At 45.4% G+C, this 24,453-nt stretch overlaps 2 protein-coding genes across 3 annotated transcripts; both read left to right on the top strand.

Annotated features, from left to right (window-relative positions):
- Window positions 1-7,045: 7,045 nt before the first annotated feature.
- Window positions 7,046-10,202, top strand: LOC118222973 (motor neuron and pancreas homeobox protein 1-like). The gene is made up of 3 exons (XM_035408972.1): window positions 7,046-7,940; window positions 8,646-8,806; window positions 9,305-10,202. The coding sequence occupies exons 1-3, from the start codon at window positions 7,520-7,522 to the stop codon at window positions 9,677-9,679; spliced, it is 957 nt and encodes a 318-aa protein (XP_035264863.1). The 5' UTR covers window positions 7,046-7,519; the 3' UTR covers window positions 9,680-10,202.
- Window positions 10,203-11,949: 1,747 nt separating this feature from the next.
- Window positions 11,950-23,199, top strand: atic (5-aminoimidazole-4-carboxamide ribonucleotide formyltransferase/IMP cyclohydrolase). Of its 2 annotated transcripts, XM_035408963.1 has the most exons (15): window positions 11,950-12,076; window positions 13,064-13,190; window positions 13,495-13,638; window positions 14,622-14,710; window positions 15,256-15,407; window positions 17,307-17,463; window positions 17,932-18,057; window positions 18,755-18,862; window positions 19,521-19,606; window positions 20,160-20,249; window positions 20,683-20,808; window positions 20,931-21,023; window positions 21,163-21,345; window positions 22,129-22,284; window positions 22,868-23,199. In XM_035408963.1, exons 1-15 carry the CDS (start codon window positions 12,058-12,060, stop codon window positions 22,985-22,987), a joined length of 1,776 nt encoding a protein of 591 aa, XP_035264854.1. In that variant the 5' UTR covers window positions 11,950-12,057; the 3' UTR covers window positions 22,988-23,199. The 2 variants fall into 2 exon arrangements, with proteins under 2 accessions (XP_035264854.1, XP_035264855.1); XM_035408964.1 differs by lacking the exons at window positions 22,129-22,284; window positions 22,868-23,199 and adding an exon at window positions 21,596-21,696.
- The last annotated feature ends 1,254 nt before the right edge of the window (window positions 23,200-24,453 follow it).

Below are 24,453 nucleotides of genomic sequence, written 5' to 3' on the forward strand. Positions count from 1 at the left end.
AATAGATTGGAAAAAGTAACTGAAGATTCAGGAATTTTGCGAGCTGGGTGTGTTGGTAGACTTACTGGTATGTGCTATGTTATTTCTGATGCAGGTGACAGAGCTCAAACGGGTGCTACAACACTGACAAAGGCGAATGCTAAAAAGCAGAAAAATGATATGCATATGATTTCAAACAACTGTACCAGTAAAAACATTAATTTAAAAATGTACATTTATTAGATGTCTTAACGTAACACATTTATTAGTCTTACTTCTCTTCAGACTGTCAAGGAATGTTCTGGAATACTGACTGAGTAAGTATTGTTGTATGACTGTGTGATGGTGCACAGTAATGACCAGAGGAACGATCCAAAGCCTCTGAATGCAGAACCACCGTCCCTGAAACCTATGCAGGTTTGCACCCAAACAGAACTGCAAATCCACTCTAGGGGCGACATAGCTCAGGAGGTAAGACCGATTGTCTGGCAGTCGGAGGGTTGCCGGTTCAAACCCTGCCCTGGGCATGTCGAAGTGTCCTTGAGCAAGACACCTAACCCCTAACTCCTAACTGCTCTGGTGAATGAGAGGCATCAATTGTAAAGCGCTTTGGATAAAAGCGCTATATAAATGCAGTCCATTTACCACTCCGAGCGGTAGTAAGCATCTCAGTGGCTGAGCTAGTGACTAGATTACAAAGAGGAACCTTCTCACAGGTAAATAAACCATCTACACATGTCCATTTACCGCTACCTTTATCTATGACGTAATACAAAACCAACATTTGTCCCATTTCAAGACATTCCAAATGGGACAAATAGCTCACACATGGGGCCAGTTTCACAGACATGGACTAAATTATATTTCCAATGGAAATTCTCCATACGAAACTCAGTTTAGTCCAGGACTAAGCTAAATATGTGTCTGAAAAAACCGGCCCCTAATGTGGAAATTAAACGTATATTTGCATGCAAAATGCAAAAACGGCAATATAAAACGGGGCATTTACCGATAAAGAAAGTTGCCTCCGTACATAGCAGTGCAGAGCACAAGCCACCCACGTACTCTGCCTCTAGCAGCAGTCTGCTGTGTGAGAAGTTTAACTCGTCCCGCATTGTCCCAGAGGAACAGATGTGTGTAACAGCTCTCCGTTTCTAATTATCCTCTTAATTCTCTGTCTCACTGTCATTTGTGCACTTCGCCTTGTGCTCTTCCATCTAATGCAGAGGGGTGGGGTGGAGGGGTGGGTAACAATCACTGAATGCCCGCCCCATCCCCCAGCAGCTGGCACGCTCCCCTCCTGCCCCCCCTGCATTGTCCCGACGTCTCACTCTCACGGTCATCGTTAATCACGTCCTGCAGGGGTCAGTTCTACCCCCCCCCCCCCCCCCCCACACTGCTTGGTTAGGAAGTCTTCAATACCCCGCCCTCATTCAGAAGAACATGAGCACACAAGAAAAGGGTGACGCTGGGACAATGGGGTCATTTCGGCTTCATCTCACTCTGATTGGTGGCTCATTGTTCTTGGGTCCCATCAGGGAATGTATCGTTTGTTATCGGGGGCTTTTTTGAAGGGGGGGGGGGGGGGGGGGGGAGGAGGGGTAGAGTTCCTCAGAAGCATCTTCTTTGGCCTGATGTTCCCTCTTCCTAGACTCAGACAGCTCTGGCCCAGGTCAGTGTCTGGGCACTCAGCTCTCTCTATCAAAAGAGACCGAAAAATGGCCGCAACTCTCTGAGGTTTAAGGCACTCATAAAACTCTTAAAACTCCTTCTCTGCAGTTGACTGGGACCTCCAGATGTAAATGAGCTTAGTAGCTAACCCTCTGGTACAGCTGAGTTGTACATAGTTCCTGACAAACAAACAAACACACAAAAAAAAACTATATAAAACCATTAGAGGGACATAGCTGACCCCAAATCAAAGCTGAAGCCTTTTCATAACAGCAGAGATCACAGACAACCTCTTTATCAGAACATGTCATTGCATCCAAACCCAACTTGTGAATACCAGGGCAGTCAGTGAGGACAGTGAGAAGGACAACACAACATCGTGGGAATATCCCACCGAACTGGACACACTTCTCTCTACCAAACAAACATTAAAGCACAGACTACATTAAATAGGCAGAACATCTAAAAAAAAAAAAAAAGTGACCACAGCCCTGCTAGCAGAAAGTTGGATGTTCTCTCTCCTCAGCACAGCACAGCACAGCGCCCGTGTCACAGTGTACATTTGTGTATCAATAGCAGCAGAGCGGCTCTATTACAGTCTGTGAGTGATGAACGCTGCGGCGCTCACCCCTTCCCTGGGGGCCAATCCTGGGGACTTGTTGAGCATCTGTTGTTACTTTTTTTGTTGTTACTGCTGTTTTCATTGGAGGGGGAGGGGAGAGGACCAATTAGACATCAGATGACGGCTTTGTGTCGTGAAGAATGCGGGTGACGGGGTGCTCCAGGACCTCGTTAATCATTTGCCTAAGTGGCTTCCTCACACCCTGGCGGTACGTCGCTGTACATTGTAGACGGGCAGTGCGCTTGTGTCTCATCAACGTTTTCGTGGTTCATAAACTGGAAATTTAACTTGCTTTCCATTGGAAAACCTTACACGGACACCACACACACACACACACACACACAGATACACACTTGCACGCGCACACACATACAACACAAACAAACATAAAAATGAAACACTCAATATGCTTAAATGGTTTCTGAGAACAAAGATCAATCAGAAGGCAGAAGTGAAACTGAAACCGCTCAAACTTTTACACCCCAGTGTACACAATCACTAAAAGCCCAGTGCTTTACTTTGAAGTCAATGCATGATTGAGCATCAATAAAAGACCCAAGTGCATGACCTGATAAAGACAATCACAATAATTAGGTCGGTATTAATGATTAGCTAAAACACCCTTTCTTGTTATTAGCAGAGAGGGAGATAAACGAAACCGTTTGTCCGTTCTACCGTTGGAATTGAGTTTTTTTATGACGGAGGGGTGAGATTATGTGCAGTTTAGTGATGGGGGATAGCAAGGTGAGAGTAATTACGCTCGGCGATAAGGAGTGATTACCTGCGATCGGCGTGGTCACACACAATGGCTCCCCTGTGCGGGACAGTAACTTGTGATGTTGTAAAAGTCTCTTTAACAGTCTCATAAACCTCCCTGTGCGTTCTGTCTGTCTGGAAGGGTTTATTATTTATTTATTTTTCTTGCCTGAGCTGAAAAAACACATTGGTGTTCAGCAACATCAGCAACATGTAAATGTAAATAAGTGTACAGGATATATAAAAATTATATATATGCAAATAATTTATTTGGCCTTTCATTACCTTTACATTTATTTTTATTCAGCTCCCTTCAGAGAATACAATTTTATATTTCTTTTAAAAGACCTGATCTAGTAAACTACGTCAACATGTTGATGAGTTAACATGTTATCTTTAATTATTTATATTCTGTACTTGTTCATTTATGTAAGATTACCAAATATGTTTGTTTCACCTGTAAAATATGTTAAATCCAAGGATATAGAGGAGTACTGTTTCACTGTATGTTTAGTGTTAATATGGGATTAATTGAGATCAAGTGTACTCTATCAGAGTACATATGACAATGAGAGTTCACTTAGCAGCGAATGTACTAATAAGAGGGAAACAAACTTAAGTTTAACTCTTATCCATATACAAAGCGCAAACAATGCATTTCCTGCAACAAGGAACAATGAACACATCCTGGAACTCACAGGAACGCCCGAAACATATCAATGGTCCTCCAAACTCCATCGCAATTAACTATCTCTGTTTCAAATGAGTTTGATTATCAAACGCTTCCAAATCTGTTCCCATGGAGACCCTGGTCCTCAATATTGAACTGATTGTGTAGTGTTTTATCTATTCAGGTGCTTTCTCATACCTTTTGTGCTTTTGTTTTTATGGCAGGCCCTTGTTGTTTTATCACATTAAAGAGCTTTAAACAGAGCGTCCAGAATGTTATTGTGCTGTATCTCCACCTGTCCAACGTGTTCATGCCAGGTAAGTCCATTTCTATGGGCGCACTCAACTATAATTTGCCTTAAACAAAGAGGTCGTTGATAGAAATATTCATTATTTTTGCGACGAGTGATAAATAATTTAACTCATATTTGCAATGTGGACTCATTTTGTCTGCAGTCTGTGTTACTTCTTTCATAAAGAGACACAGATGCACACCCAAGGACAAAATGAGCAAATTGATCTGAAGTGTCAACAGACTTGGCTGAATATGAGCAAATATGATATAAACAGATGAGAACATGGTGGCATTTCAATGCAAATGTAGTGCGTAGCTTAAGGCTGCTCAAAACTGTCTACCATCTACCATCCTGTAGGTTTTCACTCCAGCCCTAACAAATCGCACCTCATTCAACAGCTAGAGATCTTGTTGAGCTGCCAAATTACTAGAATCGGGGTGTGCCAAATTAGGGTTGAAATGAAAACCTACAGGACGGTAGATCTTCAGCAATAGGGTTGGGCAGCCCCTGGAATAAGCACATTACACAAAAGGTTTGTCACAATATGCTTCACAGCAGACTCTCACTATTTGCATTTAATGGCTGCAACAAGGTACTTCCTGCAAAACCCAAAAAGCTCATTTTCCAGGATAGCTGCAGGCTGCTCATCAGCTTACGAACAAACTCTGCACCAGCCAGTGAGTAAATAAAATGCTGACTTCGACAAAGAATTGTTTTTTAAAAAAATAAATAAATAAAAATGGAGCCCTTGGAAAGCCAATCAGTTATTGCGTTATTACCAGGAGATCGGCTAAGCGTTGTGATAATGGGTGAAAAATGTACCTGTAATTGACGGCGAGCTCTTTCATCTTCCTACAACTCTTTCAGGGCACTAAAACTTTATTGCCTGAGAATTAACTGATAAGCATTGTGACTTTGTGGCGCAATGTGACACCCCACCGAAGGATGACCTGTAGGTGCACCTGAGTGAGGTGAGGGACTGAGATGCTCATTACCTGTGGGGCTGCGTTTGAACCTGCGGTCCATACAGTAACCCTGTTCGAGTCGCTGTGTGAAACGCCAGGGGCCTTTTGATGTGTTTTTCTGTGGGCGTGGCAGCTGATAGGCTATTGTTAAGGCCTGAATCGAATCCTCCCGCACCATATTTCGTACAAAAAGAGTAAAAATTGTTTTTTTTAAAAATTAAGCAATTGTCACTTTCTTGTTATTTAAACAAGCCTTTTTGTTCATTTCTGCAGCAGGTGCAAGTTATGAAAAGAGGAACTTTGATTTAAATTTGCTAGTCAAAATCAGTCAAACAATATGCTGGCAGAACGGATTGCAGTGTTTCATGGAGGATCTTTGCCTGTAGGTAAAATCTGCAGTCTGATCTCACTCTGTGTAGCGACATGCCCTGGGTGGCAGGTAAGGAACTGGTCTTGTAACCTGAAGGTCACAGGTATGAATCCCAGATTAGACACTGCTGTTGCACAGGTACTTTACCTGCATTGCTTCAGTATACATCCTGCTGTGTAAATGGTTGCAATGTATATGCTACGTAAACGTTGTGTAAGTCCGATCTCCCCAGTGGTGGAACGAACTCCCCGTCCCTCTCCGAACCTCCCCCTCACTATCCATCTTCCACCATGGCCTGAAGACTCATCTCTTCAGATTATACCTAGACTAACCACCACCACGCTGTATAATTAAAAAAAAATAAAAAATAAAAAAAAACCTTTTTTCCTGTCACTTGTTACATGTTGCCCCATCCCTGCACTTCTTGGTAATTTGTATTTGTCCTAATACTGTAGCTTATTCTTCTGCCTAGTTGGCTTTGCAGATGTTAGACCAGAATAGTGTTCATTGTTCTCAGCTAGAAATAGCTGTACAAAATAAGTAATTGTACCTTACTGAACCCGTGTTCAGCAGTTGTCTACGATCATGAAATGCACTTTTTTGTACGTCTCTTTGGATAAAAGCGTCTGCCAAATGAATGTAATGTAATGTAATGTAATCTCACTCTGTGTAGCGATGTGTCCTGGAGAATGCTCATCACTGGAGGGGTGGTGCAGTCTAAGACAACCAGGCATGAAACCAGGTTGAAGGTTCAAAACCCGGGTGGCAGTGCTAACTGTTAGCAAAAACACTATTATTAATTACATTTATATAGCACTTTTCCAAATGCTCAAAGTGCTTTACAGTGAAGGGGAACTCACCTCACCCAGCACCAATGTGTAGCACCCACCTGGGTGATGCACGGCAGCCAATTTGCGCCAGAACGCTCACCACACATTAGCGAAGGTGGAGAGGGAGAGAACATTTATTCAGCCAGTTAAGTGTCATGGGATCTTTAATGACCACAGAGAGTCAGGACCTCGGTTTAACGTCTCATCCGAAAGACAGACTATGCAGCTGTTTAGTGCTTAGGGCCACAGAATTGGAGTTTATTTGCTATTTTTTGGGAACACTTTGGGGCCACAACAACAACATTCTTCTTTAGGGTCACAAAAACCCTATAGGTGGCTCTGCCAGGTGGAACTGTACTGTTTTGCCAGAGTGCAAAGTACTGAATATAATGCTGGTACAATGTCATCCTAGTGAAGATTTCAGCAATCAGATAAGCAAAGTGATAAAATATAATCTGTATTCACAAATGAATGAATGATGAATGTATAAATATTGACTAGATTGTCTATTACATGTGACTCATGAGGTTGCAAATGCTGTATTAATATAGTCCAAATGCATTTTGCATGAATATTCATTGGAAAACAGAGGCTGTTCACACTAATTTTGAACGTTTACATAAAGTGGAGGACAGAATCCACCACCAGGTACTAAACCAAACAAACAAAAATACTCTGAATACTATTATTATTATTATACGGTGCTGAATATATGCTAATCATGTCACAATACTTCTATGAGGTCGCAGCAAATGGGTAATTATTTGATTTAAAAAATTCTCTGGAAGTTTGATAAGGTCGATAGACGAGCCAATCAGAGCACGGACAGCGCGAGGGGTGGGGAACACTGGGTGACTGATAAAGAACCGAAGTAGCACAAAGTTGTAATACGGTCTGAAGGAGGTGGAGACTGAACAACACAAATTAGAGGAAGAAACAAGTATACAAGAGAAGGACTGAAGTTAATAGGCTCCGAGTATAATAAATGAATGCTCACATTAGCGCAAAGTGAACAGAATGTTCTGTCCTGTGGGTTGAAAAATTTGCGAGTGTGTCATTGCTCATAGATAAGAGAAACACCTTCTGACGTTGAACATTTGCCAAGACGTTTCTCAACTGGAGGATGTAAAAATTTATAAATGTGTTTTGATATCCTTTTTTTTCAGAAGAGTTCTGGACTATTTACAACCATATCACCACGTGCACGATAAACTCGAGGTGCAAGACAGATTTCACATAGCGCTCATTTTATCAAGCACAGGGTAGCGTGTGTGAGATGTGAGATATTTTGCTTAAGTGAATATTCTGCAAAAAAAGAAAAGATTTAGAACAGGCTTGTTACGATCCTGGAAAGCGCTGCTATGGATAAATCTAAAAACTTTCGAATTGATGCTCTCCTGGCGGACGAATCGCATTGGAAATGGGACCTCCCCTCAAGACAGAATTCGGACAGCCCGGCCGGCAGCCCCGTGCCCTGCGTGCGCGCGGGGATTCCATTGCCCCGGGGGATTTGTGGAGCCGGTCAGCTATTGACCGAACTTGACTTCAAATCGGGTTCGCAGAACCTTCCACGCGAAGGCCTGGCGCCTCAAGGTGCGATGTACTCGCCACCCATGTACCCCATGTCCGCCATCGGAGACAGGTTTCCAGACTTCTACCCAGGATTCGCGCAACTAATGCAAGCTACACCAGAACACTTTAGGGTGGCGGGAATGTCTGGCTCCTTCCCGCTGGACCACTGGATCGGCACTGGTATGGTGCCACGCCTGCTCGAATACATGAGTAAGTTTAATAAATCTGTGATTTTTGTCTACCAAATTTTACCCCAGTTAGCTATTGAACAGCATACAACCCTGTGTTGCCTGTTTGTCTTTAATTCTTTATTCAAAATAGAAAACCGATTAAATCGAAAAACTAAAAGACTGAACTAGAAATGCTGTTTTCTTCTTCCTTTTTAAAAATCATATTATGCATATTCGCCACATCTGCGCTTTTACGAGCGGCTCATGAACAAGAATAACACATTTGCAGTAATATCCACTGTTTAAAATAAAAATTAGAAAAAAAAACTGAAGCATCCAGTTTTACAAATGTGCGTGATGTTCCTGCTTGTCGATCCAAAGGTCACGCAAAGCCAGGATACAGTCTGTGTGGGTTAACTTATAACCAGAGGTAAACAATATATTTATGCCAACAATTGGATAAGGTAAAAAAACGAAAAGGGGCAGTCAGTGGTCTGCGTTACACACAGCACAATTTATATAATTTCAGATGGGGGTTCACTTTGAAGACAGCAGGTTGTCATGTACGCAGTAAGGGCCAGGGAATGCCACACTACATGATAGGCCACATGATAACACAACTATAATAATAATAATAATAGAAGAATAATTTTATGACAAGGCTGCCTGAACCTGTTCCTGGAAGTCTGCCAAATTTTAACCTGTAACACTGTTGTTTCTTCCCCCCCCCTCCCCCCCCCCCCAGCCGGGCCCCAGTCGGAGCTGATGGGGAGGAATCGCAGACCTCGTACAGCCTTCACCAGTCAGCAGCTCCTGGAGCTGGAGAACCAGTTCAAGCTCAACAAGTACCTGTCCCGCCCCAAACGCTTCGAGGTGGCCAGCTCCCTGATGCTCACCGAGACCCAGGTGACCCTGGGCCCACACATAAGGGGGTGGGGGGTGGGTAAGCTTTCAGGGGTCCCGTCACTGGATAGGGCCCAAGCGAGAATCTATGTAGATATTAGGACATCCAAAAGGTTAGGGGCGGCTCAGTGTGGAAAATTGGTGTAGAAGATGAGAAAATGAAAATTATTAACTGCTTATTTGGGACCTGGACGTTAGAATAGAATCTCATTGAAATGTTTGTCTTTTGCTCCTGTGTGGATGTGCCTGTGCTATCCTGCCTGACAGTTAGGTAGAGGAGGGTGCTGTTACGGGCAGGGCCAGCATACTGATCCTTTCGGAACATTTTGGGGGGGTCTGTGACATCACAAACGGGGGGGGGGGGGGGGGGGGGGGGGGGGGGGGGGGGGGGGGGGGGGGGGATTGTAATCACAGACTGGTGAGTGGGCTTTTGGGTGGGCTTTTTAGAGCTCCCTCTGGATCCACAGTAGTCGTAATACGGGTTTGGTGTTCCGTGCGCAGGTGAAGATCTGGTTCCAGAACCGGCGCATGAAGTGGAAGCGCGGCCGCAAGGCCACGGGCCGGGGCGAGGCGGACCCCCAGAGCGGGTATGGGCGAACGGACCGGCCCGGCAAGACCGCAGGGGAAGAGACAGAGGAGGAGGAGGAGGGGGAGGGGGAGGTGGAGGTGGAGGTGGATGAAGAGGAGGAAGAGGAAGGGGGGAAAGACACGCGTCGCGAATGCGCCACGAAGGGTCGCGTGAGGTCATCGTCCCGCTCCCCACCGGACTTCCTGGGGTCCCCGGGGGAGCCCCGCCGGTACTGCCCCCGCCGCCCTTGCGCTGGGCGGGAGCTGGAGGAGGCGAGGGGGGACGGGAGGATCGCAGTGGAGCTGTGAGGAGGCCCGTTTCTCCTCTTATTAGAGGAACACCCCTGTGTTTTAACGTGCAGGGGGCCATTCGCTGGAGAGCGACTGCATTTTCGCTTCAGTTTGGAACATTTTCTCATTGGCTGGGATGTGGTAAAGTCACACAGAAGACACAGAGCACTGAGACTACACCGAAATGTAACTAATTTGCTTTGTTCTTTACTTTGAACTACACATTTTAAAGAAAGTTTTACACATGTTAAGGTACATTTCTTTCGTTTTATCAAAATGAAGGCAAACCAATATCTGAGAACTGACAAATAAATTCATCACTTGCTTAAAACTCACGGCTCAAACAAAAAAAAAAAGTCCAACGCATCAGCTTTTTTTAAAGGTGTGATGCTTTTTCAGATATTCTCTGAATACTGAACACTCTCTGTATCACCTGGGAAGGCGTGCTGCATGTTTTGATGCAGTTCTCATTTGTGTCCCTGTCACATCTGCTCATTTTCTGTATAAAATGTATTTATAAAAATAGAGAAAACAAAAAGGTTCTTGTCTACTGTTTTTTCTTTTGCAATGAAATTCTTTTTTACACAATATCTTCAGGCCTAGAGGTTTTATCAGGCTGCTTTCACCTCCTCAGTAAAGATTACATTGTTAAAAATGTGCATAGGATTGATTTTTTTCAGATCATAAGTAGAGAACAATAACATTCACCACAAGGCTTCAATACATGTACACCATTCATTTCAATTTACAAAAAATGTCAGGCTTACCTATTACTGTGTAGGAATACGAAGAGATTATGTGATGTTTTTGAGCAATTGGCTTTACTGGTTGAGAGATCTGTCACCTGTTCATACTTTAAGGCATTATACCAAAATGCTTCAGGGTCTGTGTTGGACATGGCAGGGTGAAGCCAAATTTGTTTGCTTAAACAGGGAACTCACCCTACCCTCAAATGCCACCATCTTTCACAGACCAGCAGTACAGGGAGAGATTCTAGAGAATCAATCCACTGAATGTTCTTATTTTCTGGAAGATCACCGTGGACTACAGTGAACATGATCTCAGTGGGTACACAGTCAGTGTGCACAGTTTACAACAGGCCATGATAATATAGTAATGTAATGTAATGTGCCCTGATGCTCAATACACTCACAACACCACGTCAAAAATGAAAAAAACATCCCATTGCATATTCATACATTACATTGACAGTATTGGGTTGCGTTTATTTGTGTCACATAAACCGAATTACGCATGTGACCCCTGGAAATTCTGACCCACGGTATGGCAAACTGTGAGTGAGAATATGAAGTGATGTCAGTGCTCCCTCTGGTGGCGGCCTGTACTCAGTACACTATCATGTTGAATCACGGAGCACTTCAGCATCAAACTCCACCTCGGGCAGTTTTGTTAAATACGAAACTGAGGTGGAAACCTATTTATTAATGCTGATGATTATACGTAACCTCTTAAATTCTGTAAGGGCAGAAATATAGATGAAACTTGAAATTAAAGAGTGCGGAGGAGACTCGAGTAGTCATTGGTGTTATTCTATTCAGTCCGTGGTACTTCAAAATAGTGCACTAGGTACATCAGAGTCAGAAAAGACAGGGTATAGCAAAGGATGTACAGGCTACCCTCTACTTCGCATTTGATGTATACACGTTTTATATTAACGTTCCGAAATAAGATGCACGACATCCGTGTGCAAAAAAAGCGTTTGCTTAATCAACAGGGAGTCAAGTCTTTGATGAATGCGCTGAGATTTAAAAAAAATGCATTTCAGAGTTTACCCTTCGCATAGGCAGTGATCCATGTTTCTGACCTAGTTGGTAGCTATGGTTTGACTAATGACTTCACATCGCTTCGTATTTAATTTAGACGCAAGTTTCCAGTGATAGCCTAGCATAAGCCGGAAGTAAGGGGTCTATTTTCTTGCGGACTGGGTTGGGAGAGAAAGATACAGAATGTAATAACAAGAATCCACCATTTTCTTCATTTTGGTCCTGAGTTTGTTGTAAGTGGTACCTTGTCTTCAACTCTGTATTTTGCGGGCTGACCACCACCGACGAGCAAGATATAGCCTACAGATGATGATGAAGAGCCTAAAAAGTAAGCTAGCTAAAACTTTGAATTACTCACATAATAAACACACGATATAACAGTGTATAACGTCAAATGGTGCTCACAGGTGGCGGTCGATCTGGACTTCACCTCCCAGCATCCAAAAGCTTGTGGAACAGTGGAAAACGCCACTTGTGGAAGACAGGGCGGTACACAAATCCTGAACTTCCCGGCATGCACTTTGTAATATAAAAAAATCGCACCCACGTGTTTTCACTCCGCCGTACTTCTTTTTTTTTTGGACAACATCAAGAGACCTGGACGCTTGCAGGATGGCCTGTGCTGAAATTGGTATCTAGTTTGCTATTTGTATTACTTCACGAATTTATCTGCTGTATAATTTTTTATACATGTACCAGTTATAAGAATAGGTTTTATGATGTTGTTTTTGTGAAGAGATGGCTAACCTTCTAGTAAGCTGTATTTGCTGGTAGTGTTCCATCGTTATTTACGATCAATGACCGTGCTAGTGACACTGGGGTCTGGATTGAACTTGGCTAAATGTGGATTTAAAGGCTAGCTGGTTAGCAGGTCTAAGTACCGTAGATGTGCTAACGTTAGGTATAACACGAGCTATATTGTCAATAAGTCATCGTATTTAAGGCAGCTAATTAAACTAATAAAGACCGTGATTACGGGGAAAAGGTGATGCGATAACGATAACTTAAGTTTTTTTAACGCTGCAGTGTGCGTGAACATCATTACAGGTGTGTGTAGCTACAGTGAGATGAGTTAACTTATTGCACCAGTTGTAATTCGTTTGAGCTTAAGACGAAGTATTGCACAAATGTCGTCTCAGACCCCGGAACTGCTGTGGTGGTGATGTGCGCAGAATAAGTAGCGATGCTCTCGTGAAGTTTATCTTTAGGAATAACATTGTTGCTATTCGAGGACAAATTGTGCAGATTATTAATTTTCGGGATCGCATTGTCTTAGATGTAGCTAGTCATGGTTGTAGTTGAAACTAGGTGTGTTTCAAGCGTGCTGTTGAACGGGCTTAATCTCGGGTATGGCCGATATTGATTGATCAAAAGTTATACGCGGTCTATTTGATTTTAAAATACACGTGGTGGCGATCAAATCGTGCAACGTACTTTCGCAATACTCCCAATTTCCCAATATTGCGTATGTATGGCATGACGCCAACTTCTAATAGAGCATACTGGTCCTGATTACGTCTGTGTGAAGAAGCTTTTGGTTCATAAAATATTTCAGGTGAACACGTTATGAATGACGATTGATGTTGCTACCCTCCCCCCCCCCCCCCCCCCTGTACAGCACTACTGAGTGTGTCCGATAAAACCGGACTGCTGGATTTTGCTAAGCGTTTGGTGTCCGTGGGACTGTCCCTCGTTGCGTCGGGGGGCACCGCCAAAGCTCTTCGTGATGCAGGACTCTCCGTTAGGTACACATCTTTCTCTCCTCTTTTACCTCTTCCATGATTTTCCCTTTTGCCAAATGAATATTTTCACTAATGGATGGAACTGTAATAAAATGATAGACTAAGCTACAGTTCTCTTCCACTGTACCCATGAACCAGAACATTTGAAAGGAAAGTTATCTCTGCGTTCCTGTAAATGTACACGTGCGCTCGCACAGCTGTCAGGACATCAAATTTTGCACAAAGGAATATCTGTCAGGTTGAAGACTTACTGGTGAATGTGTGCTCTCACGCGTGTAATGGCTTTACCTGCCCCTCTTATCCTTAGGGATGTGTCGGAATTGACCGGTTTTCCCGAGATGTTGGGGGGTAGAGTTAAGACTTTGCACCCTGCGGTCCACGGGGGGATTTTGGCCCGGCACACCCCCTCCGATAAAGCTGACATGGAGAACCTCGGCTTCAGTCTGGTCAGGTGAGCAACATAAGTCGACACTCTTCCTCCCCCCCCCCCCCCCTTTTTAAAAAAAAATCCCTTTTAGGTTTAAGATCACAAATACATGGTAAGAATGTTCTTAACTGAACATTCTAATGCTGCTGTAACAATCACAGCTGGTAATTGAAAGCGATGGAGTTCTAGAACACTGACTTAGAATGTTGGAGAGAAAAAAAAACATTCAAAAAAAACCTAATCTTCAAAGGGTTAAGTAGACATTAGGTATTTTATTTTCACCAGGTTGTCAATGTTTTCAAAAGTTTCATTTGTGACCGAGTGGTCCAAATAAAACCCCACATGACCTTGCTAAGGTGTGCATCAAATTTGTAGCAATATAGTCAAGGGCCTGGATTGTGTGGGGCATTAAGCATGTCTAATGTAATCCAGATAGTTAAGAGACTTCCGCTGTATCCAAGTCTGCAGCTCGTGTAAAATGTTTGTGATTGTCTGCGATAATTTTAAACGAAATGCACGTGGACTCTGAAATGAGCAGTGGATGACTAGCACCATTCTCCTTTGCCCTAACGTCACCTGACTGATTTTAACACAGCGAGCCTGTGCTCAGTATATTTGGTGAAACGAGGGCACTGAAGACCGAAGGAATTAATGTCCTTTCTGTTACAGTTCAGCACATGGGGATAGACATCTTAAAGAGCTGGTTTTTAGCTGATCAGGATACTTCTTTAAGAATACTCTTATTTTGTTTTTCTTTGTCCTACGGCAGTGGTTCAACCGTGTTCTTGGAGATCTACCATCCTGTAGGTTTCCCACTCCAACCCTAACAAAGCACGCCTCATTCAACAGCTAGAGATCCCCTTGAGCTGCTAATTAGTAGAATCAGGTGTGCCAAATTAGGGTTGAAATGAAAACCTCCAGGATGGTAGATCTCCAGGAACAGGGTTGCAAACCGCTGTCCTGAGCATTGTGAAACGCTTGTGACTCTTGGTGTTGTGTTTGGCCAGGGTGGTTGTGTGTAACCTGTACCCCTTTGTGAAGACCATCTCTTCCCCGAATGTGACTGTGGCAGATGCCGTGGAACAGATTGACATTGGTGAGTTGTCAGTGTCTTTGGCCTCCTTGTCGTCATGGACACGTACATCTAGGCCTCAGGTGTCAAACTCCAGGCCTGGAGGGCCGCAGTGTCTGCTGGTTTTCGGGGTGTTCATGGCACAGGTGTTTTACTCAAGTCATTGATTGGCTCAGGAATCCACACACCTTGTTCTCAAGGTCTTAATTGGCGGCTGATTTGAAAGGAAAACAAAAACATGCAGACACTTCAGTTTGACCCCTGATCTCGGCCCTGTTGCCCAGGATGGAAGGCCAGAGGCTTAAGCTGAACCTTTGCAGTGCTCCGAATGTCTCCACTGTCTTTGTGTAACAACACCTATGGCTAATTTAGCATGTGTGCTGGAGACTCTATATATACAAACGTTTCCCAGTGAGCAGCACTTAATTGGGGGGTCTTTCAACAGTGATCTGGACTACATCAGCAGCCAACCGCTGGCCTGTGTTGGCTTATTTTGTGTTGATTTTTAGCCTGTGTCTACAAAAGAATTGTGTGAAGCACCTGGCCTTTTTTTCATTTTTTTTTTCAAGGTGGCGTGACGCTCCTTCGCGCGGCTGCCAAGAACCACGCTCGAGTGACCATCGTGTGCGACCCTGGAGACTATGACCTCGTTGCTACGGAGATGGAGGCATGCGACAGCAAGGACACCACACTGGATACCCGCAAAACCCTGGCGCTGAAGGTAACCCTAGCAACTGCTGTGTGCGTCCCAATAACCTGGCACTGAAGGGCAACCATGACAACAGCAGCATTCCATTTAACTGTGACCCTGATTGTAGCTGTAACAGTGTTACTAGGTCCTGTCTTCCTGGCCCTGAATGTAACCACGACAACTGGAGTGTTCCCATTTAACCTTGGCCAAAAATGTCACCAGTTTCCCCCCCCCCCGGTACTTGATGTTTCATGAAAACGTTGAAGCTATTCACTCTTGCGTACTAATTTAGATGACCTTTTTTCTTTACACATCCCACTTTTGTCCTTTGCTGTGTGTTATTTGGGTGGCGTTTCTCGGATTAAGTCTTCTTGTTTCCTTGTTAAAAGGTGTGTAAAGTTTCATCAGTGCTGTGTGGATAGAGCAGGTTTAGAAATAATGGCCCCGTTTGACCCCCCCCCCCCCCCCCCCCCCCCCCCCCCGGCGGTAAGCTGAGAAATCGTTACTGGGAGACCACCGTAACGGACATCTTGTCTGTTAATTTAGCCTGTCTGCTGTCGGCACCGCTCCACCAGGTCATATACTTGGCAAAAAAAAAAAGCGCTTCTGATAAAAGTGACTGGTAATGAAGGCCACTGCAAGATGACCCTGGGCACCTTTCTGAAAATACACCAGCAGTTCACCTTTCAATTAGTCTTGACGTTTTCCATAAGGATGGAGCTTTCTGGGAAAGTCATTATGCTTTTTAAAAATGAATTTCAAAGAAAATGTGTGTCTGGACATGTCAAGAAGACGACCCTTTCAAGCATGTAAAATTCCCAGTGTCACTTAAAACCAATTTCACCAGTGTTTGCCAAACCTTGTCGTACAGTATGTTTGTTGAAGACCCAGAGCACATTTGCACGTTTGAATAAACACGTCTGCGATTACACACAGGATCCATTATATTGATAGGAGCTTAGCTAGTGTCCGTCTGTGTGCTTTGGAGTTTCAGTAGAGGTGGAGTGCAGCAGGTTCACTGTGACATCATCTGCGTATAGAGTTCAAACTGTTCTCTGTGTGTCAGACCCTGCCCTCTGTTTTTAAACACCACTTTCATTATGTGGTAACAACAACAGCAGTAGTAGTAGTAATGGTTGTAGTAAGTAAGAGTTTTATTTGTATAGTACTTTAAAGTATAACACATTACAATGAAGATTTGCACTGCCTTAGAGGGTGAAAATGTAGGAAGCACATAAACAAAAGGTGTAGCCAAATGGAGAACAGTGAAGTACAGATATGTCATGAATCAGTGTACACTTTATAAACAAGACTTGGAAAACCTAGGTGAATTAAAAAAAAAAAAATCAATAAACTTTGGAAAATGTGCTACTGTGAATATATAAAGTTACTTCAGCTTCAGCTTGTGGCCCGATGTGGAGACAGAGCATCCCTTAGTTTAAAAAAAAGAAAAGAAAAAAAAAGAAGCCAGGTCACCTTTTTTATTTTTTATTTTTAGATGGGCTTTGCATTCCTCCCTGTGTTGTGTGATGTTTTGGGGAGGTCCAGAGGGGGTCCTTTTTGATAAGATGAGCTTTAAGGGAAGGCTTCAGTCATGCAAATGGAGGACATGTTGTTTTTTTGCACTGAATGCTGTGAATAAGAATCGGTCATTGAAATGTGAAGGGATCTACTGTTTGTTCATGTAGTCCCAACTCTGTTCCTGGAGATCTACCATCCTGTAGGTTTTCATTTCAACCCTAATTTAGCGCACCTGATTGTATTAATTGGCAGTTCAACACGATCTCTAGCTGTTGAATGAGGTGTGCTTTGTTAGGGTTAGAGTGAAAACCTTCAGAACTGTATGTCTACAGGAACAGAGTAGGGCAGGCCTGATGTAGTCTCTCGGATTACATTAAGGTCCCTTTTACCCCCCCCCCTCCCCCCCAGGCCTTCACTCACACCGCCCAGTATGACGAGGCCATCTCAGACTACTTCCGCAGGGAGTACAGCGGGGGGGTGTCCCAGCTGCCCCTGCGGTACGGCATGAACCCCCACCAGGCCCCCGCCCAAATCTACACCCTGCGCCCCGCCCTTCCCATCAAAGGTACGGCTGCGTAGCTCTGCAGCAAAGAAGAATCTGGAATTTATGTGTGCGGGGGGGTAAAAATAATATGAGAGAGGGCCCTCACTGCTCACACAAGCACAGACAGACACACACACGTGCACACACATATACATGTACACACGCATACACACACGTGCACTCTTGGTAAATGGTAAATGGACTGCAATTATAAAGTGCTTTACAATTGATGCCTCTCATTTGCCAGAGCTGTTAGGGGTTAGGTGACACTTCAACATGCCCAGGGCGGGGATCGAACCGGCAACCCTCCGACTGCCAGACAACCGCTCTTACCTCCTGAGCTATGTCGCCCCCCACTCTTCATATCGACAGTGTTCATTGATAGATCAGATTGATTCTGATAAGATTCTTCAGTTAAGACTAAGCACGGTCCTAATCCGATGTCTTATCCGTTCCTTTATCCATCCGTGTCTTTTTTTCTCGCTGCAGTGGTGAACGGGTCGCCGGGGTTCATAAACCTGTGCGACGCCCTGAACGGCTGGCAGCTGGTGAGGGAGCTGAAGCGCGCCCTGGGCATGCCCGCCGCCACCTCCTTCAAGCACGTGAGCCCGGCAGGTGAGACGTGCGACCGGCGGCCATTTTAGTTTGTAATCTTCCAACCCACATCTGATTGGAGGACTTAACGTTTAAATGGAGGATTTAACCACTTTTAATTGTTGTATCTGTGGATCTTTAGGAACCTCTCAAAAGCGCTTACTGTTGGTAAATATTATAAAACATGCCCTGTGTAGATTTTCCAGGGCCCATTTTGGGGTTATGTAGTTTCCAGCACTAGCAGAAGTAATCCACAGGGGTGCACAACTTTGTTCCAACCAGTTACCTTTTGTTTTAGTGTTCTGACAGCCCTATAAACTAAGCTGGTTCAGTCCTGTAGTTGAGCACAGAAAAATGTTACACTTGCTGTCTGCAACTGTAGCTGGTATTTATACAAGTGTCAGATCAAGATATGATTTAAATAATTAATAGATAAGAGCTGAAGTTGGCGCAAAATCCTAGAATGTTTTTTTTAATTAATTCTATTGTATCTATATATCTATTGTTAATTACTTTTTTCTGGAAATTAAAAATGCAGGTTGGTTTATATTACCGCAAGGAGTGCATTATCACATTTGGACACAGGGTGGCGTACAGTCACTTCAGAAAATGAACTTCTGAGCTTCACTGTATTTAACGTGGCCTAAGAGCTCAGGCGGGTAAAACAGTAAGGCTCCGTTTCCTTTTGCGAGCGGTGAAGTATATCTGTGTCCACTAGGTGCCGCTGTTGCTGTTCCGCTGAGTGAGGAGGAGGCTAAAGTCTGCATGGTGAACGACCTTCTCCAGGACCTCACCCCACTGGCCACCGCTTACGCCAGAGCAAGAGGCAACGTCTCTCCTTTTATTTAGTCCCTGCTGTTTTTATGTTTTTTAGTTTTTATTTTTCTTTCTGTGTACCCCCGGGCTGCTCAGCTTTGTTTCCGGAGATCTACACTCCTGTAGGTTTTCGCTCTCACCTTAACCAAGCACACCTCATTCAACAGCTTAAGATCCAGTTGAGCTACAGTAATTAGTAGAATGACTTCACTACTGTTCACTCGTAGAATACCTTCTAATTGGTAGATTCAGGTGTGCTAAAAAATCAGGGTCAAAATGAAAGCCTACAGGACAGTAAATCTCCAGGAACAGGCTTGCGCTGCCCTTGTGTTCCCCATTACTGTCTCAGTTTCTGTCATGGCCCCCTTTTCCCACCAGACTTCTCTCCCTGATTTTCATTTGGATCAATAATCAATATTCTCCGAAGCCTGTATGCCTCCCTCAGTCAGGACTTGTAATTCTGAAGGGCTCTGAAGAGTAATTATTCTGAATGATGACATCACAGCAGGGAAAATCATTTTGACTGTTTCCGCTGTGAGCTTGGCGGCTCTCGTTCCGGTCGAAGCGGTCCTGAGCGTAGACGTGGTTGTTGAGACTCACCGCTCTTTCAGTTTGACATGATTTTGACGAACCCTCCCCCACCCCCCCCACCCCCCCTTCCATCCCAGGCGCTGACAGGATGTCCTCATTTGGCGACTTCATCGCCCTGTCTGACGTCTGCGACGTTCCCACCGCCAAGATCATCTCCAGAGAGGCAAGTGAGCGGAAGAAGCAGCAGCCCTCTTAACCTGGGAAAGGGCTTTAGACCTGCTGGATCAGGCCCCACTGCTGGACCTTCCACTGAGGCAGTGGGACCAGCTGTCTAACCTGGGAAAGGGCTCTAGATCTGCTGGATCAGGCCCCACTGCTGGCCCTTCCACTGAGGCAGTGTTCCAGTCGGTTACTGTTCAAGGGTCAGGAGTTTAATATTCCTATGATGTAATGTAATGCAAGCAAGGCCTGCTTTGTCTTCGTAAAGTCTGCTCTCGGGTTTATGGGACAGTAGCTTGAGAGGAAAGGAAGGGGTCTGTCTGTGTTATTCTGGGAGGTTCATTTTTAAGAGGTACTGCGTCTTACTCAAGCAACGGTCTTTTTTTTTTTTTTTTAAAGAGTATTATGTTCCCTTGTTTGGTATTTGACATTGAAAACATCTTGAACCAATTGTTCTGGCGCGGTTTTCTTTGCTGCTGCTGACGGTAATAAATGTGGTTATTAGGGCCCAGGAGACGGGCTGCAGTGTTACTGAAGGGTCTGACGTTCCTTCTCAGGTCTCCGATGGGATCGTCGCCCCGGGTTACGAAGAAGCAGCGCTGAAAATTCTCTCCAAGAAGAAGAACGGCAACTACTGTGTCCTTCAGGTGAGGTGGACGGCACCACGGCCGATTTAGAATTTCGCCGGTTGAGGACGCGGAGAAGGTACACGTCCGCGGGGAGAAACGGTGCTTCCACTTGAGTGGCGGTTTGAGCTGCTCCAGGTCTTATTAAAAGAGTGTGTGTGCGTGTGTGTGTGTGTGGATGTGTGTTTGTGAGAGAGTGAGTGTGCGTGTGTATGTATGTATGCGTGTGCGCGTGTGCATGTGCGTGTGTGTGTGTGTGTGTGAGCGAGTGTGTGTGTGTGTGTGTGTGTGTCAGCGAGTGTGTGTGTGTATGTATGTATGCGTGTGCGTGTGTGTGTGTGTGTGTGCGCGTGTGTATGTATGTATGCGTGTGCGTGTGTGTGTGTGTGTGTGTGTGCGTGTGTGTGTGCGCTCTCCGGGCAGCAGTAACGGCCTCTCTCCCCGTGTCCCTCAGATGGACCCCGAGTACGAGCCTGACGACGCTGAGGTGCGCGTGCTGTTCGGACTGCACCTCAAGCAGAGGAGGAACGGGGCCATCGTGGACAAGGCCCTCTTCAGCAACGTGGTCACCAAGGGCAAGGTGAAGGCACTGACCCGGGAGAGGGGGGAGGGGTTTGATTGATTGATTTGTCACCGTGCGCTCACGCGGTTGTCCTCGGGTTGCCGTAGCAGTGACCTTTCACCCCCGGGCTTGTTTTACAGCTGTCTGAGAATGCGGTGCGTGACCTCACCGTGGCGACTATTGCCCTCAAGTACACCCAGTCCAACTCCGTGTGCTACGCCAAGGATGGTCAGGTAACGTGGTCATGGGAAAGGGGGTTTGACTGTGGACCAGTAGGGGGGGGGGTGGGTGGGTCCCTGAAGGTGTTTCGGATGGGGAAAGCGTTGGGTGAAAGGTGTCGTTTGGGCTTGATGGATTTAACCTGCCGTCCAGGTCATTGGCATCGGGGCGGGACAGCAGTCGCGGATCCACTGCACCCGATTGGCTGGAGACAAAGCGGACAACTGGTGGCTCAGGCACCACCCCAGGGTGCTGTCCATGAAGTTCAGGAGCGGCGTGAAGCGGGCGGAGATGGCCAACGGCATCGACCAGTACGTGAGCGGGACGATCGGAGAGGTAACGACACCGCAAGCGCACACACATTCGCACTCGCTCACTCACTCACTCACTCACTCACTCACTCACTCACTCACACACGCTCACACACACACACACACAAACACTCACACACACACAAACACACATAAACGCACTGCTGTGATGTGACATTGGTTGCGTCACAGCTGAAAATCACATCAGTTTTGTAAAGGTGCAGGATGTCTGCCGTTCTCACGCCTCTCTGTCCCTGGTCACATGACCTCCCCAGGGCCCGGACCTGGCCGTGTGGAAGGGCCTGTTTGAGGACGTCCTCTAGCCGCTCTCCGATACTGATGTTCTCACGCCTCTCTGTCCCTGGTCACATGACCGCCCCAGGGCCCGGACCTGGCCGTGTGGAAGGGCCTGTTTGAGGACGTCCTCTAGCCGTCTCTGATACTGATGCTCTCACGCTTCTCTGTTCCCGGTCATGTGACCTCCCCAGGGCCCGGACCTGGCCGTGTGGAAGGGCCTGTTTGAGGACGTCCTCTAGCCGCTCTCCGATACTGATGTTCTCACGCCTCTCTGTCCCTGGTCACATGACCGCCCCAGGGCCCGGACCTGGCCGTGTGGAAGGGCCTGTTTGAGGACGTCCTCTAGCCGTCTCTGATACTGATGCTCTCACGCTTCTCTGTTCCCGGTCATGTGACCTCCCCAGGGCCTGGACCTGGCCGTGTGGAAGGGCCTGTTTGAGGACGTCCTCTAGCCGCTCTCCGATACTGATGTTCTCACGCCTCTCTGTCCCTGGTCACATGACCGCCCCAGGGCCCGGACCTGGCCGTGTGGAAGGGCCTGTTTGAGGAGGTCCCGGAGCCGCTCTCGGAGACGGAGCGCAGGAACTGGATCAGCTCCCTGCAGGCCGTGGCCCTCGGCTCCGACGCCTTCTTCCCCTTCAGAGACAACGTGGACCGAGCCAAACGGGTGATCACATCTGGCTCACATCCAGCTCACATCCGGCTCACATCCACATCACATCCGGCACACATCCGGCTCACGTTCGGCTCACGTCCGGCTCACATCCACCTCACGTCCGGCACACATCCGGCTCACGTTCGGCTCACGTCCGGCTCACATCCGCCTTGCGTCCTGCTTACATCTGGCACTTAACAAAACACCGTTATAAAGCTCTGCACAAACCGTTAGAAAGCCCACAATAGACGGAGGAGGGAAACTTAAGTGAAAAGTAAAACTGGAGCATAGCGTAGAGCTAAATAATAAAAAATAAAAAAAAGATTCCGGAGTAAAAGCATGCCAATAGAGATGAGTTTTCAAAAGCTTTTTAAAAGTGCATTTAAGTCATACACTTCTTTTTTTGAAGTGCATAAAAGTAAGCACATTTGTCTGTGGGTTTAAACTGTGGTAATTTTCCACTTGTACTCCTTTTGAATTGGCTTCAACCCATTAGAGGTTCCCATGTGGAGGAGCTGTTTTGAGCCGTTTAAATCTCAAATTCTTTGGTTCGCTGACTCGGTTGGTGACCGACTCCCTGCCTTCGTGTTTCCAGAGCGGGGTGGAGTACATCGCCACGCCCGCGGGGTCCACTGCCGACCAGGTGGTCATCGACGCCTGCAACGAGCTGGGCATCAGCCTGGCGCACACCAGCCTGCGCCTCTTCCACCACTGAGGAGGTCCGTTCCCTACGGCACGGCGCCAACCCTAAATCTCCTGTTGCCGTTGGCGACGCCCACGCTCATTCCGCGCTTGAGCACTTCCACACGCGTGCGCTCCTCTGCGTCGTTCGCCGTGCGCTCCGAGCATTCCTTCCCTACTGGAAACCGCTACTGTTTTTCTAAGGTTCCTCCATGAGATGAGGAAAATAAATGGGTTTGGATATAATCCCCGTGATTTGTGAAGTTCTTTTTTTATTTGTACCGAGTGAGATGTACAGAATGGGCGTGCGGCTCGTTCAGGTGACTATCCTCAATGTTACAAAATGATAATCGATAATAGTATTCAGTCTCATTCTTTCCAGATTAGATATGGGAACTTATTGTCCAAACGTATTGTAGATAACCTTTCTTAGAAAGCCATTGGAAGAATTTAAAATGGTGCCAAACTGCATATCGTGTTTCCAACAGACTTTCTGATGTAACAAATGTTTTTTGTTCTCCAGCAAATTATTAACATTTTGACCCACCTGAGAATTAAGAATTGGCTCAATATCAGAATTCTGAATTGTTGTAGTACTTGTATGAATATCTGATGTACCATGCAATGCAAAGAAGAAGCTAGAAGTTGGCTGAGTTTGAGTAGTTGAGTCATCCAAGGCTGGAATTTCATTATAACCAGAGCTTGGTTTAGGATTATTTGGAAGGTCTGCCTCAAACTTGCTTGAAGATGTAGAATAATCCTGACCTGCTGCTTTGTGTCTGAAACCCAGCCACACCATCAGTTTTCAATGTCTTTGCTAAAATGGTAGAACTACAATGTTGTAGCACCTCTTAATTGTATATAATGTTGTAACTTGTAATAATCTGCCTATAATTTTGACCTCTTGGACATGAAGTCCAAACTACTCCTACCTGCTTGCTAATATAAAAATGCTAATATATACATGCAAGAGCTATAAAGTTAGAGACAGTATTTATGCTGCGTACATCCCTTTTTAAAATAGGAGAAAATAAGAGCAATCAAAAATCAGACGTTTTTTGAGGTTCTTGTAAAACTTTATTAAAAGGAATTTCTGTCCACAGTAGTAAAGACTTTGGCACCTACAGTATAAAAATAAAAAAAAGTTTACACCTCAAAATTTGCATTCACACAAAATGCTTGGAAGAGAGGGATAAATAAAACTAGTTTTTTTTTTTTTCTTTAAAAGTGAAAAACTACAACAAATCGGTCGAGATCGGCAAGCGTCACGGACAGTGCTTCCCCTACGAGAGCAGAAGCTATCGGAGAGAAATAAGAAGAACACGCAGTTCAGGACGGGGAAGCGAACGTAGTCTGCGCACGGGTTCGACAGCTTGCGTTTGCTAAAACAGTGCTTCATTTCAGATGTTTTTTCTATTTTCTTTTTTTTTTTCTTAAAAAACAAAAAAAGTACAATAACAGAAAAGTGACAACACTTAACACGCTGTTACTCAACGTTGC

Source organism: Anguilla anguilla, chromosome 3 (genome assembly GCF_013347855.1).
Source record: "Anguilla anguilla isolate fAngAng1 chromosome 3, fAngAng1.pri, whole genome shotgun sequence".
NCBI classification, from domain to species: domain Eukaryota; kingdom Metazoa; phylum Chordata; class Actinopteri; order Anguilliformes; family Anguillidae; genus Anguilla; species Anguilla anguilla.

Coding starts and splice junctions, on each gene's coding strand:
- LOC118222973 (XM_035408972.1), top strand. CDS start 7,520: ATGGATAAATCTAAAAACTTTCGAATTGATGCTCTCCTGGCGGACGAA. Junction 7,941..8,645: donor ACGCCTGCTCGAATACATGA/GTAAGTTTAATA, acceptor CCCCCCCCCCAG/CCGGGCCCCAGTCGGAGCTG. Junction 8,807..9,304: donor TGATGCTCACCGAGACCCAG/GTGACCCTGGGC, acceptor TTCCGTGCGCAG/GTGAAGATCTGGTTCCAGAA.
- atic (XM_035408963.1), top strand. Junction 20,250..20,682: donor GCAACTACTGTGTCCTTCAG/GTGAGGTGGACG, acceptor CGTGTCCCTCAG/ATGGACCCCGAGTACGAGCC. Junction 20,809..20,930: donor ACGTGGTCACCAAGGGCAAG/GTGAAGGCACTG, acceptor CTTGTTTTACAG/CTGTCTGAGAATGCGGTGCG.